This window comes from Varanus komodoensis, unplaced genomic scaffold, assembly GCF_004798865.1.
Source record: "Varanus komodoensis strain SLA01 unplaced genomic scaffold, ASM479886v1 scaffold43, whole genome shotgun sequence".
NCBI lineage: Eukaryota > Metazoa > Chordata > Lepidosauria > Squamata > Varanidae > Varanus > Varanus komodoensis.
Genome location: NW_025335985.1, coordinates 1045561 through 1058736, shown reverse-complemented (window position 1 = coordinate 1058736; position 13176 = coordinate 1045561). Strand labels below are relative to the sequence as shown.

At 43.4% G+C, this 13176-nt stretch overlaps 1 protein-coding gene across 4 annotated transcripts in view; it reads left to right on the top strand.

Moving 5' to 3' along the window:
- Window positions 1-13176, top strand: part of DGKQ (diacylglycerol kinase theta) — a 79974-nt gene that overhangs the window by 25989 nt on the left and 40809 nt on the right. For all 4 annotated transcript variants that reach the window (XM_044444070.1, XM_044444071.1, XM_044444072.1 and 1 more), the window contains exons 3-6: window positions 8892-8991; window positions 9796-9881; window positions 10139-10264; window positions 12639-12792. In XM_044444070.1, coding sequence (XP_044300005.1) covers window positions 8892-8991; window positions 9796-9881; window positions 10139-10264; window positions 12639-12792 — 466 coding nt within the window. The remainder of the gene's footprint in view (window positions 1-8891; window positions 8992-9795; window positions 9882-10138; window positions 10265-12638; window positions 12793-13176) is intronic.

Here is a 13176-nt window from a genome sequence, read left to right as displayed (position 1 = left end):
TGAGTCAGATAAGTTTTGCGCAGACAACTTTCAAAGAGAATTATGAAGTCTTTGTAGAATGAGTAATCTTTGTTGCTTTGACTTTGTTACAAGCTGGAATTTGTTAGATGATATTTCAGAACTTTTCTGTGTGAGCAATCAGTCTGCATGGTCTAGTCTAGTTACAGTACCTTGTTTGTTTAAACAAACTTGTCCAGAGAGTGCTCCTTGTATTCTGCTGACCTCAAAAACTTGCTTACTACGTTGTGATATTTTCAGTGACACCTAAAAAAGCGACTATGCTACTGTTGTTTGCTTATTTGTTTGTTTTTTAATGGACCAGCATGCTTATCTGCAATTTCTGTCTACCGTTTTCCTGCTTGCAAGATCTTTGGGGGTTTCCTAACATCTTTTCCACAATTCTTCTGCTAACAGTTTTTCACTGAAGCATTCAAGGATAAGATGGGACAGATTATATTCAGAGTGCTGTGAAGCCAAAAGGTTACAGTGGTGTAAAATGCGCTGTTAAAACATAAAAATTAGACAGTAAAATTGTTGAGCTTAAAATGTTACAGCGTTAGGGTTAGGGTAAGCTCTGCACCACTCAGGTTAGCATTATGATCAGAATACCTCTGAGTGAGCACATTTACTTGTGAATGTTGTTTGGTTGCTTCTAGCATGCTGGTAAGGAAAACAAGCACACACCAAGTGCAGATATGTGGTAGAATCTATGAAGCTGTCAGAAAAGGAAGGCATCCTAAACAAATCTCTTTCATCAGGGATTAAAACTTGGTGGTGCCCGAAGAGAACATACTAGCAAGTATTCCTGTCTCCTGGCACCTTGACCATATTTTGACCTACAACCTAGTCCTCCTAGGACATTGTCAAATGCATGGAAGTCAGCACCTTCCTTTTACGGTTTCCTTTCTATAAAACAGTCATGCCTGGAGCATATGATTTCAATTTGCATAACAATTTGCATACCAATAGGCCATTTGGCTGCTTTTGTGACTTGTTACTGGGGCACAAATGGAGGTGAAGTATAGATCCCCTCAGTCTTACCTGAGTGCCAGAAAAAGGAGCAACCCCCTCCTTCAACCCAAAGCTGAAATCCATGGGAGGAAAGCATTGGGATTTCGACTGTAAGCTGATAGGGCAAAGCGTGGTTTTTCTGATGGTGCACTGATGCAGGAAAGATTCCGTCTGAAGTTACCTGAAATTCATAGTTAGACTGACTGTAACCTGCTGGGAAAACATTCAGTCAAACAATGGCCTTCCACAAGGGACATTGGCAGTGCCAGCGGCAGGTTTGTGTCTGGGTACAGAAAGGTCCCTCCCAACAACTGCTTTTTCTTTTTTTATTCTGGATGAAGTTTAAGATAGGACAACTACGTTCCCCATCATTCTTAAAGCTTCTATTGATTCGAATATGTTCTGCTTTTTTATTACAGCTAAAATGTTTCCTGCAAGCTCAGGTTTCCAGATGAATGACAGATGTGACAGAACCTAAAACTCACAGGATGCTTTAAAATAATGCACATGTTCTTGGAAAACTCATATATCTGATTTCTTATGCAAGTGGTTTAATGAGCTTCAGACTCTAGCACCTCAGATTTTTGTTTTAGATTCCCAAGTTCTCTGAACTGAAGGTTCATAATTGATGTGCCTGACTATTTGTATGTTGTGTGTGAGTACACAACAGTATGGTCATGAGCATAACCTTCTGAAGACAGCTTACATAACTGTATCAAAACATTCCTATTAAAGTCTAAGCTTTAGGTATCTCTTAAGGCATGGGTCCTCAAACTACGGCCCGTGGGCCGGATCAAGCCCGCCATGCTCATTTGGACCCGCCGCACGCGCATCCGCCTCCGCCCACCTCACCTTGCGCATGGAGAGGCAGCGGTTTGCTCGCTTGGAGAAAACCATCTCCGAGCAAGCAAGCCGCTGCCTTGTGAGCCTGCCTTGCAGCGCGTGCCTGCCCCCACCTCGCCTCGCCTTCCCTCACCGCGTGTGCCCACCCGCCTGCGCTGCGCCTCGCCTCACCATGCGCCCTGCCCCAGCGCCGGCCCGCGCGCACCGCCAGCACCACCTTTCCAGCCTGCGCCCAGCACCAGCAGCTTTCAACTGGCCTCCTGGTGGAAAAGTTTGAGGACTCCTGTCTTAAGGGCATAAGCAAGATTAGACTGCAGAAAGGCCTGTATACAGCGTGATGGGAATTGCAGGCCCCTTCTCTGTCTGCATTTGCATAAGATTGTGCCTTAAGACAGTTTGGCCTGTAAAGGTAATGTGGCACTTTTAGAATGCAAGGGCATTGTAGGAATGACTATCCAGTGGTTGGCTGGCGTAGGTCAGACAAACAGGAGCTGCTTATTGTCCTCTCTTTTCAGTTTTCTTTCCCCTTTGCATTGTCTTTATGAGACTGCAGCATGGAGCTGCACCTGAGCACTTGAAGGGCGCTTGTTCAGATCCATCATGTCTTCAACTTTGCAGGAAAAGGGATTTTGGTGAGGAAGATCGAAAGGTTGGCCAGCTTCCTTTTTGAAATAAGTAAGAGCCATGCATCGTTGAGTGAGATACAACTGGAATTAGTTAAAATGGATTATGGTTCCCAACTGAACTGGCAAATTTAATGGCATCTTTATACCAACCAGCTGGTCCATTTATTGTCACACCTGGAGGGAAAAGTGTGAAAACAATTGACCAAGAGGCTTTTAAATGCCTCTCCTCCTGCTAGCCCTGGCCTCTGGGAGCAAGGCTGAGGGTTTTTTCCCCAGCTTCCTATGACTCCCCTGTGACATTCTTGCACCATTTTCTCTGCTATCACACTCTCCTGTCTTACCAGGGAAGCAGAGCAGTGGAGGTTGGGTAAGGTAGTCAGAACACTTTGCTCTCAGGTGGGAACCATCTTTAAAACTCAGACTATCCAGAAACACTGTACCGGCCTTAGAGGTACATCCAGTTTGTTTCTATGGCTTTTCTTCCCTAGCATGTGAGAAGCCTGCACTGTAGTGGCTGATGGAGCAAGGAGAGGAGGAGGAGGAAGGGTTTAGGATGCACGGCATGGAAAATACAGAATGAAGCCAAAGTGATAGAGGAAGAACGGAAACGAACAGAGGGGTGTGGACCAGAAGGACAGAGGCTGAAAAGGGATGAGCAGGGCTATTTGAACCATCTCTTTACCTGCCAGCTGCTTCCTGTGAATTTGAATGGACGTTTTGCTCAGGGAAAAATACAGCCAAACAATCTCCCTACACTGAAGGATACAACTGCGTGAGGGGATGATTTGTGCCAAAAATAGAATTCATTTATATTGAGACGGTATCTAGACATGAATTTTACCTCATTTGTTTGCTTCCCCTTCTGATCTCTTCAGACACTTTGGGTCTAGAGGAACAAATTGTTTTTCTGTGTGAAAAGCTTGACTACACTCCTTTTAAGGCAGATTTGCATCGCTAACGATGCTGACCTCAATGGATGCATTTGTTTTTGTTGATAGCAGAGTAAAATCCTTCCATAAAAGTGCTTAATCTCCAACATGAAGTATTGCCAATGTTCATTCTTTCCTGGAAATTATATCCTCCAACCAAGAAGCAGTTACATAAATCCCAGATTGTGGGGCAGTGTGTGTGATTTGTCAGTAGTGACTGAAAAGCGCTCCGTGCACGTTCGCAGACATCTTGATCGACGCTTTACATATTTCAGGGCTGGCTTGCTAGCACAGAAGAGTTTCTGGTGCTAGGTCAAATTGTCCTGGGTCAAATTAAGCAATGCCTTCAACCATGCTTTTCAACGGTAATAATTTTAATCTGCCTCTGGTGACTTCTGTCTCGCTGAGAGTATTTTTCCAGTGGTCTCTGGCTAGGTATATTGTTTTTGTTTTACAGTTACGCATGACATTGTTTGAAGCCTATCAATGCAACCAAGGCTTGCACAGCAAGGGAAACCCCTACAAAACTTAAAACAGGAAGCATAACTGCTAAAGATAGCTGAAAATAGAATGGTATCCTTGAAGCACAAATAGCTGTTAATGCCTCCATTCTCAAAACTTAAGCCATCTTCTTGGTTTTGCTTTCTACTCTTTTTTGTAACAAAGTGAATCCCTTTTCTGCAAAAAGGGATAGTTTTTTAGAGGCATTTTGGTTAATTCATTTTATTAACAGAAGAAATACAATCCACTCTGCTGACCTAAAGCTGTTGGCTTACGGAAATCCTGGAAAACCCTGAGGCATGATGCTATTCCCACGAGTAGTTCAGATCTCATATGATGAACATGTTTGCTTTGTGTACATGCTCCGCCATTTGTTCTCTGGATAAAGTCCTGATAGTGTAAAGTGAATATAGGAAGTTGCCGACACTGAGTCAGACCTGTCCAGTCCAGTTGAGTTGACACCAACTGGCAGCATCTCTGCCAGGTTTCAAGCAGGCTCTTTTTCTAGCCAGGACTGAAGAAGCCCAGGCTTGAACCTGGAACTTCCTGCATACAAAGCATGTGCCTTGCTACTGAGCTACGGTTGCTCTTTGCAGTAGCATTGGGGAGCTGCAACCAGTGGAGCTTCTCTGGCAAGTGCCCATCACAAGAGCTCATAAGCAAGCCTCTCTCAGCATCACAGTTTGTGGTGCTCTGCACTACAAAAGCACCTGCTGCACAAAGTATGAAATGGGCTCTTAAGGCCCTTTCCCACATGACAGAGCAACATACCTGGGTGTACAAGAGCTGCAGTTGTTCCCAGGTCAAGCTAAGCCTTAGTGCACAGCTCTGAGGACCAGCTGCAGCAAGTCCCAGCCCTACACTTGTGACTTCCCTCCTCCCTTCCCCACCTCCCCTTGCAGAGTTGGGAGGATATTGAAGGCCTTTGCTTCAGATTGTGATAAACTGCAGCTTGTCATGTCATTTGACTCTAGCAATCAGTGGTTAATCTTACATGTGTTCTGTGAAAACAAGCCAATGTTGTAAAGCATGGGTTGAAGTTGGCTTGTTCCAGTAAACATAAAGGTAAGGGTAAAGGTTTCCCCTTGACGTTACGTCCAGTCATGTCTGACTCTAGGGGGCGGTGCTCATCTCCATTTCCTAGCTGAGGGAGCCAGCGTTTGTCTGCAGACAGTCTCCGTGGTCATGTGGCCAGCATGGCTAAACACCGAAGTGCACGGAACACTGTTACCTGCCCACCGAAGTGGTACCTTTTTATCTACTTGCATTTGCATGCTTTCAAACTGCAAGGTTGGCAGGAGCTGGGACGGAGCAATGGGAACTCACTCCGTTGTGCAGATTCGAACCGGCAACCTTTCGATCAACCAGCCCAGCAGCACAACGGTTTAAACCACTGCGCCACCTGCAGTCCCCCAGTAAACATAGTTAACACCAAAAGAGCAAATCAATGACCCCAAGACTTGTTGACACATAATAACCTACACTAAGTGGTTGCATGTAGGTTGTCATTGAACCTGACTTGTTGAACCATGGGTTATCCTGTTGTCTCAACCCACTTATAACCTACAGTTCACAACCCAGAAATAAAACACAGGTTCTTTTCATGGGTTGTATGTGGCTTATTAGTGCAGTGGGGTTCAGACATGATAATCCATGTTTCAGCAGGAGTCCACACTCAACCAATACTGAACCCTTATGGATTATCATATTGTCTGAACCCAGTTGTATTCCTAATGTTATGTGAGTCTTCCTCAAACTGGTTCCCTCCTGACATTTTGAAGTGCATCTTCAGTATCTCTGATCATTGGTTATGCTGTCTAATGGCAACTGGTCCAAAATTTTTGCAGAAGATGAATTTGTGAAGGCTGAACTAAACCATGCCTTAATAGCCTTTAGATAAACTCCTCCAAACCATAACCATGCATGCTAAATTTCTAACAGGTATAATGGTTTATCATCCAGAACTGATAACTGTGAAAGTAGCTGTTGTGGTTGGAAGTAAACTGATTATTTAAGGGTATTCAGGAAGCAGAGGAAGATCCCAGTATTAAGTGTTGCTTAGGTAGATGCCCACTATATTCAAGGCAGTTACATGGCTTTAAAACCATTGCTCCAACAAGATTGTTACACCCTCTTTGGCAAATTGATTTTAATGGCTCCTTTATAAAGGGCTTTCAGTAATAAATGAGAGCCAAACAGCTTTGTTAGGGTGTCTTGTGACATCACAGTGGAATTAATGCAGCTAGTTGGCCATGGTAACTATTGAGAGTGAGAATAATTGAGGCTTTATGTGGCGATGGCAGCATGAGCAGTTCCTGTTTCTTAAATATCCTCTGTGGGGGCATGGAGGGGTGTGGGGAAGATGGGATTGGACAGGGTAATTAGAACTGCTCACTCCCACCTATTTCCTGAAGCAGAAACTGTGTACACAAGCTGGTAATAAAACTGGTCTTGATCCAGAGCCTCTTTTGGCTGTTCACTTAAAGGGAGGCAAGGGAAATGACTATTTTGTGCTTTTTTTTTTTTTTTTAAGGAAGGGAAACCAATCACTAGGAATTGCGTCATTTGATAGCGTAAAGAAGGGAGAACATTCCTTTTGCAATGCTTGCACAACCCAGAAACTTTTTATGCCTGATTTACTAGGTCAGATGTGTCTGGCACTGCCTCATCCTTATCTTTGGTGGGAGAATTGTGCCTTTTTGGAATCAGAACACTGACTTGTTTCTTTGCTTTATTTTATCTTTGCTCCTCTTCTTACTCCTATATATAGGGGGATTGAATCTGTTCAGTCTGGTTTATGTGTCACTTTTCTGTGATGCAAAAGTAATATGCCTAGATTGTGGCAGCACAGAATTTTTGTCAAGTAAAATAAATCTTTAAAGGGAGGCTGCTTTCTTTGCTTGGCTGCATAGGGAATCTTTTATTTTCTTCTGTACAGTGTATTGCAACAGAGTTTATTTTCACACCAAAGCAAATCACTTGCTTCACTTTTGCATGAGCACTATGTTTTCAGATCTGTTGCTGAGTCTACCAAAAAGGGTTTCTGTAATGCTCCTGCTGATGATACTGAGGAGGAAGGAGGACTTAGCCCAAGGGCAGGAAGACTGTGGTCATCCAGATGTGGGACTGCTGTTCCCATTAAGACCCAGCCAACATGCTCAGTGGTCAGGATGATGTGGGTTATGGTCCAGCAGCATCTATAATGCACAAGTTCCCTCTCCCTGGTGATGGGAAAAGGAGCAGCTGGGATGACCTGAACATGTTCCCCCCTCTGCATCCTCAGGACAGGCTGCTTAAAGGCCAACTTATTTAGACGGTTTCTGCCTCATCTCCCCCTCCCTCATTTGCATCTACTCCACCCCTGATGTAGTGGTTTGTGGTGGACTAGGACTGGGGAAACTCAGATTCAAATCGCGACTCATCCATGTAACTCACCAGGCCTCACCAACCTCACTGGGGTTGCAAAAGGAAAAATGAGTGGAGGAATAGTATATATTGTCTTGATCTACTCGGAAGGAAAGACAGGATAGCAGGTAATAGACAGGTAAATTCACCGCCCTCTCTTCCCTCAAAATACACAGAGGCCTATACAAGGAACTTCATCGTTTATTCATTTACCACACAGATGCAAATGGTAGCTGCAGCGTGCAGTTTCGTTCCGGAATGCGGCCATTTAGAACGTCACCTCTTGCCCCATTGAAGTATTCCGAGTCAGTGCAATGTGTGAAGAGGGGGAGTGCACAGCACCTGCCCCCTCCATCATTGCCCTCATCGCCCTTTCCACATGGAGGGCAGTTTTGGGAAGAGGAGAGCCTCCGCTCTTGGGAGGGACTCTTCATACAGCCTGGAGATTTCCCAGCATCATGTGGTGCTCCCGCAGATAAAGGAAGCGCTCCTCTTTACAGAGATGCCCTTGTGCATGGAGGGCGAAACCAGTGATGGGGCAGGCCTTGGGGCTGGCACGCTTCCCCTCCCTGCAGGTCTTAGACACATACTAGGCAGTGCCTGACTGCAACGTTGGTCCTGAACATTTGTGCGTATGCGTGTTGCTTCTCACTTGGACGAGGAAAGGGATACTTTTCCAAGGAACTTATACGGGTATTTGGTGGCTTTGAAGGTGCATCATATTGTATATGCCTTATTCCCTTTTATTTTTTTGTCTTTTGGAATGCAAGCTTGTGGGCAGCAGTTGTCTTGACTTTTAATATTTGTGCAATGTCTGCCCCTAATATAAAGTGTTTTGCGCATTTTTGTAAAATGTATCACAAAATGCTGGAAAAGTGCAAATATTAGGTAAGCTAATATTAAAATATGAACCAAAGAAATTCCATGCCTATCCCTAGTATTCAACAGCAAGTTGCCAAGGAAAGTTGTCTTATTAGGATGGAGAGGGCTTATATGCTGGGCTTGTACACATAAGGAATGGTTATATGGGCCCTAAATGGGGCCATAGGATACTGTGGATTCCCAACTCTGAGTACTCTGACATGGAGCTGAGGGTTGGATTCCCGTGTCCTCCTGCTCATGGCACAGGTACATCAAACTGGCTTCTTCTCCAAAGTTGGGAAAGCAACCTCGGGGTGAAGTGTTGAAGAAGAGGAAGTTTTGGGAGTGGGGAAGGAAAGAATTCGGAGTGGCCAAGATTTGAGGTATCTTGAAACTGCTCCAGTCTTCTCCTTCTCCCTCTGGAATTCCATCACTAAACATTTGCAAATAGTGATCTAGCAAAAATGCAGAGGGCATGGAGTGGGGAGGCAAACATTGTCTCCACCGCTCCTCCAAGCTTGGAGGCTTGTGGGCATCCCCCTAGGATTGCACTGTTATGTGAGAATGAGGTCTTGGATTCTGACTGGGGATGACGCAGAAATTTTGACTCCCTTAAACTGTTCTTAAGTCCTTTTAGTCACCTGTATAAATGCATGCAGTCCTGCTGATTTTCAGAATGCAACATACAGTTTAAGGACACTTTTCTTCTGTACAGGTTCCAGTTGCACATTGTTTAGGACCTCCAGGACATTACAAGAGAAAATTCTGTGCTGTGTGTAGAAAGCAATTAGAGTCTCCAGCTGTTCGCTGTGAAGGTAAGGCTGAAGGATAATGGCTCACGTTCCTAACAGCATTGCCTAATTAATTCTGCTGTTAATTGTCTGCCACCCTAGTGGTGGTGTGGTCTTCAGAACTGTATTTGACAAGTATCTTGGCAGAGGGAAATCTGAAGCTTCCAGGAAAAAAATGGCTTAAAAGGAAGCCAGCTGCAGAAGCTGCATCCTCTTGTTTGTAACAGAATAGTCTTTATCAGAGAATCATCATTGAAGCTGTGCCTTCACTGCCTTCTCTGTTTGTTGCTGGGGGTTTAATTGTTATTGTACAAGAAGCAGTTGACACTCAAGAAAAAATTCTAATGTAGTTTTCATAGAGCTATGAAACAGCAGAGGGTCCTCCTCAGTGCTGCCCTCCAAGATTCAATATCTAGTAATCTTCTCTAAGTAGACCAGACACCATTCATGCAATCAACACCCGAGTGCTTGTTTTCAAGTGTAAATAGCCAACATAGCCCCTCCTGATCTTGATCAGGACCTGCTGTGGCAGGGTGGGATTTTTCCCCTTAACTTTTGCTTCTGTTGACATCGCAGTCTGGATCAGCCTCTTCCCAACAATGTTTGCACATTAAAAAAATTACTCAGTTGCTTATCATGAGAATGGTATTATATCTAATTTGGCCTAAGCTGGGTCCTGTCTTGGTGTACTTTTTATCCTGGGTTCAGAATAGTTTCAGTCCTCAGTATTCAAGGACCATCTTTTTAAAGAGTAAAACTCAAGAAAAGAATATACAGATGCAAGCCAATAGTGAGCTCATTTTCCCTTTTCGTTCCATTTATTTCCAGTGTGTGAGCTACACGTGCATACAGATTGTGTCCCGTTTGCTTGCAGTGACTGTCGCCAGTGCCATCAAGATGGTCATCAAGATCACGTAAGTATAATTTCTGTTTAAAACCCACAGGAAAGTAAATGTCTGAGGAGGTACACAAGACTTGTCTTCTAAGGCTTAATATGCAGGCAAGTTTGTTGTTGTTTGCTCTGAAACGTCGTTCATGAAATGTGTGTTTCTTGGTGCTTTTTTAAGGTTCCATGTTCATACTTACAATGCAGCTCATGTAAATACTTTATCAGTATATGTGCCGCATGGTTTTTTGGGGATAATTGATTTGTTTTGTGTACTTCCTACAGGACACGTACCATCATCACTGGAGGGAAGGCAACCTTCCTTCAGGTGCACGTTGCAAAGTCTGCAAGAAAACGTGTGGCTCTTCAGAGGTGCTCTCGGGTATGAGATGCGAATGGTGTGGAATTCTGGTATGTACCTTAGGAACTTGGTGACTCACTCTAGGCAATTTATAATAGAAAGAGAACGATGCAAGCTTTTTGTTTAACCCCAACGCTGGAACAATATATTTATACTCAAATATGATGAGTACACAGTGTAATGCAGTAGTGCAGGCAGTTGACTGGGGATGCTGGGAATTCTAGGGAGTTTTTCTGTTGAAACTTGCATAGAATTGTGCTCCAAGGAAATTAGAATGCTTGCTGTTGTTGCCACATTACATTTATAGCTATCAAGGAACCCAAGGTAGCTTACATGGGTCTCCTCCTCTTTACTATATCCTCACAACAATCCTGTGAGGTAGGTTAAGCTGCAGGTCTCTGACTGCCCCAAAGACACCCTGTGAGCTTAATGACTGAGTGGGTGCTAGAACCAAGGTCTTCGGAGTCCATACTATGCCATAGTGTAACCTTCCTTTAATCTTCAGATAGAAAGGGGGTTGCTTTTGGATGACATTACCAATCTTAAAATTGGCAAGGATGTGACATTGTCTATCGATATAACAGTGTCTTGAATAATGCCTTATCCAATACTCGGGTTTACATAGTTCTTCTGTGTAACAGGTTTTATTTTTATTTTAAATCAGATGAACATAAAAAGTTCATCTTCCCTCTAGCCCTGTCTGTGCTCTTACTTGAAGCAGATTGCCAAGGTTTCAGGCCAATGTCTTTTTTTTATCTTGTTATCTGGGCTCCTTACCCTAGAGAGGCCAGGGTTTGAATGCAAAATCTCCTGGGTGGAAAGGATGAGCTTTGTTGTTCAGCTGTAGCTTCTTGGTTTGGTTTGGTTTGCTTGTAACAGTAACCCAGAATGCGGGTTGAGCATGGATGGGCGCTGAATACTGGGTTGTTATTACCCAGTTTGCCATCAGGTTGCAGACTTTGGGTTGTTCATAGTTGAAAATGCATGATTAAATCACAGAGTAGAGTTCATACATATCAAGAACCCATGATTCAAAAACAACCTGCAGTTCAACCATAGACAACAAAAAACTGTGGGTTGATGTTACATGCATACCAGTTCTGTATGTTTCCATCTAAATTATTTGTGTATTGCAAGTCTTAGGACTAAACTAGGTGCCGCAGTAGCAGACCTTTCCCTTTATATGTACGTCCACCTGAATTGTATATTCTGGCAGCATGTGGGTCTGATGTTGAAAGCAAAAGGTGGTGGTGGTGGTGGTGCTGATGATGGGGAATGTGTAGGTTCTGGGATAGCCTTCCTGCATTCCCCATTTGTGTATCTCTCTCAGCTGGGCTCACTTACAGTATTTGGGCTTAGCTAGGGGAAAATTCCACTGGGCGACAGACTTGTGCAAAAGCTTCAACAACACTTCCCCACTTGCCTGACTATAAAAGCAGAAGGCTTGTAAGTATCTTTTGCTTATTCAAGAGAAATCAGAAATCATTATGGTAAAAGGCCTCTTGCACTGTTGGGACAGGAAGGTCTGAAGGTGTCTTGGCTACTACTGCATTTTTCTTTGTAAGGCATCAGATACAGAAAGTACTGGCAATTATAGTGCTTTCAAAAGTCCAGTACTCTATTTTTGCAGTTCATTGACTCATTAGTTGCAAAACTGTCTGCTTAAACTGTTAAACAAGGAGAATACAGTTAATAAATTTCTAGAGGGAGGTGAAAAGCTGTAATAGATTTACTTTATGTTTCATTTGAAATGGGGTGGGGTGGGGGACAAATTAAGACTCTCTTAAAAAATAGTACCAAACCAGGATGTGACATTGTCAGGCCTACACTGTAGGATAAGGGAGTAGATTAAAAAGTAACTTTATAAATGGATAGGAAAATCTCCCATTCTCTTTACAGTGAACTGCCCGCTGTGCGCGCACATACGCGCACACTCCATCGAAGTCGATTTCTGATTTATGTGCATCAGTGATTCACACGTGTGCTTCTTCATGCATGTGGGTCTTCCCCCTCTTGTGAAACAAATGTACCTTCCATCTGAGGTCACAAAGGGGCGTCTGGATTTTGGGTTAATTCCTTTACGGTTGGTGCCTGTCTTCTGTGACAAAGGGGGTTCAGAATAGCACTGAAATGTGAAGTGTGCGTAAGTATATGTGTGATGTGATCGCTTTGGGAAGAAATATTAGCTTCCTTCCAACTTTTTGCTTGCCAGTCTTTATTGGTGCTTATACATTGCTGCTTATACATTGTCACAGTTCTGTTGTGACAGGAAAGATGGGGCAGGGACAACTTCTTTATAGAACTTAGGTGTAGAGTTGTTAAAGTGCTGTAACATATTGACCAGCCAGTTGCTGTCATGAATTAAAAATATATGAATGAACTTAGACGTAACTTTACAATACCTTGACGCTGTATTTTTCATAGGCTCATGCTGCTTGCTATGTGATTGAACCTCCAGAATGTGCATTTGGAAGACTAAGAAATATGATTCTTCCTCCAAACTGTGTGCGCTTATTTTCTCGTAACTTCAGTAAAATGCACTGTTTTCGGATATCGGAGAGCTTACAGACAGAACCAGGTAAATTTCTGAATGCATATGTGCTAAACTTTTGCTTCATTAGCAGTTTAGAGATTGATGATGAGTTGAAATGTTTTATTGCCAGAGTGCTAGTCATTCTTTAAAGGAGAGACTCTGGAGAGGAGGAGTATGCAACATGCAGCCCGCAGGCCTCATTCAGCCCTCTAATGTGTTTTTTACAGTTCTGGAAACTTGCCTGCAGCTGTTCAGAAATTTTCTGAGGGTTAGACATCTCTTTATTAAAGATGAAGGTGAAGAAATGAATGGTCATGCCAGATTCAGAATGTCAAGAAATCGTTTTCATGTTTTGAAAATGTGTTTCCTATAAGGAATATATAGCAAGTAGATGACTTCAAGTCTGGTGCATTTTTGAAGCAAGGACAA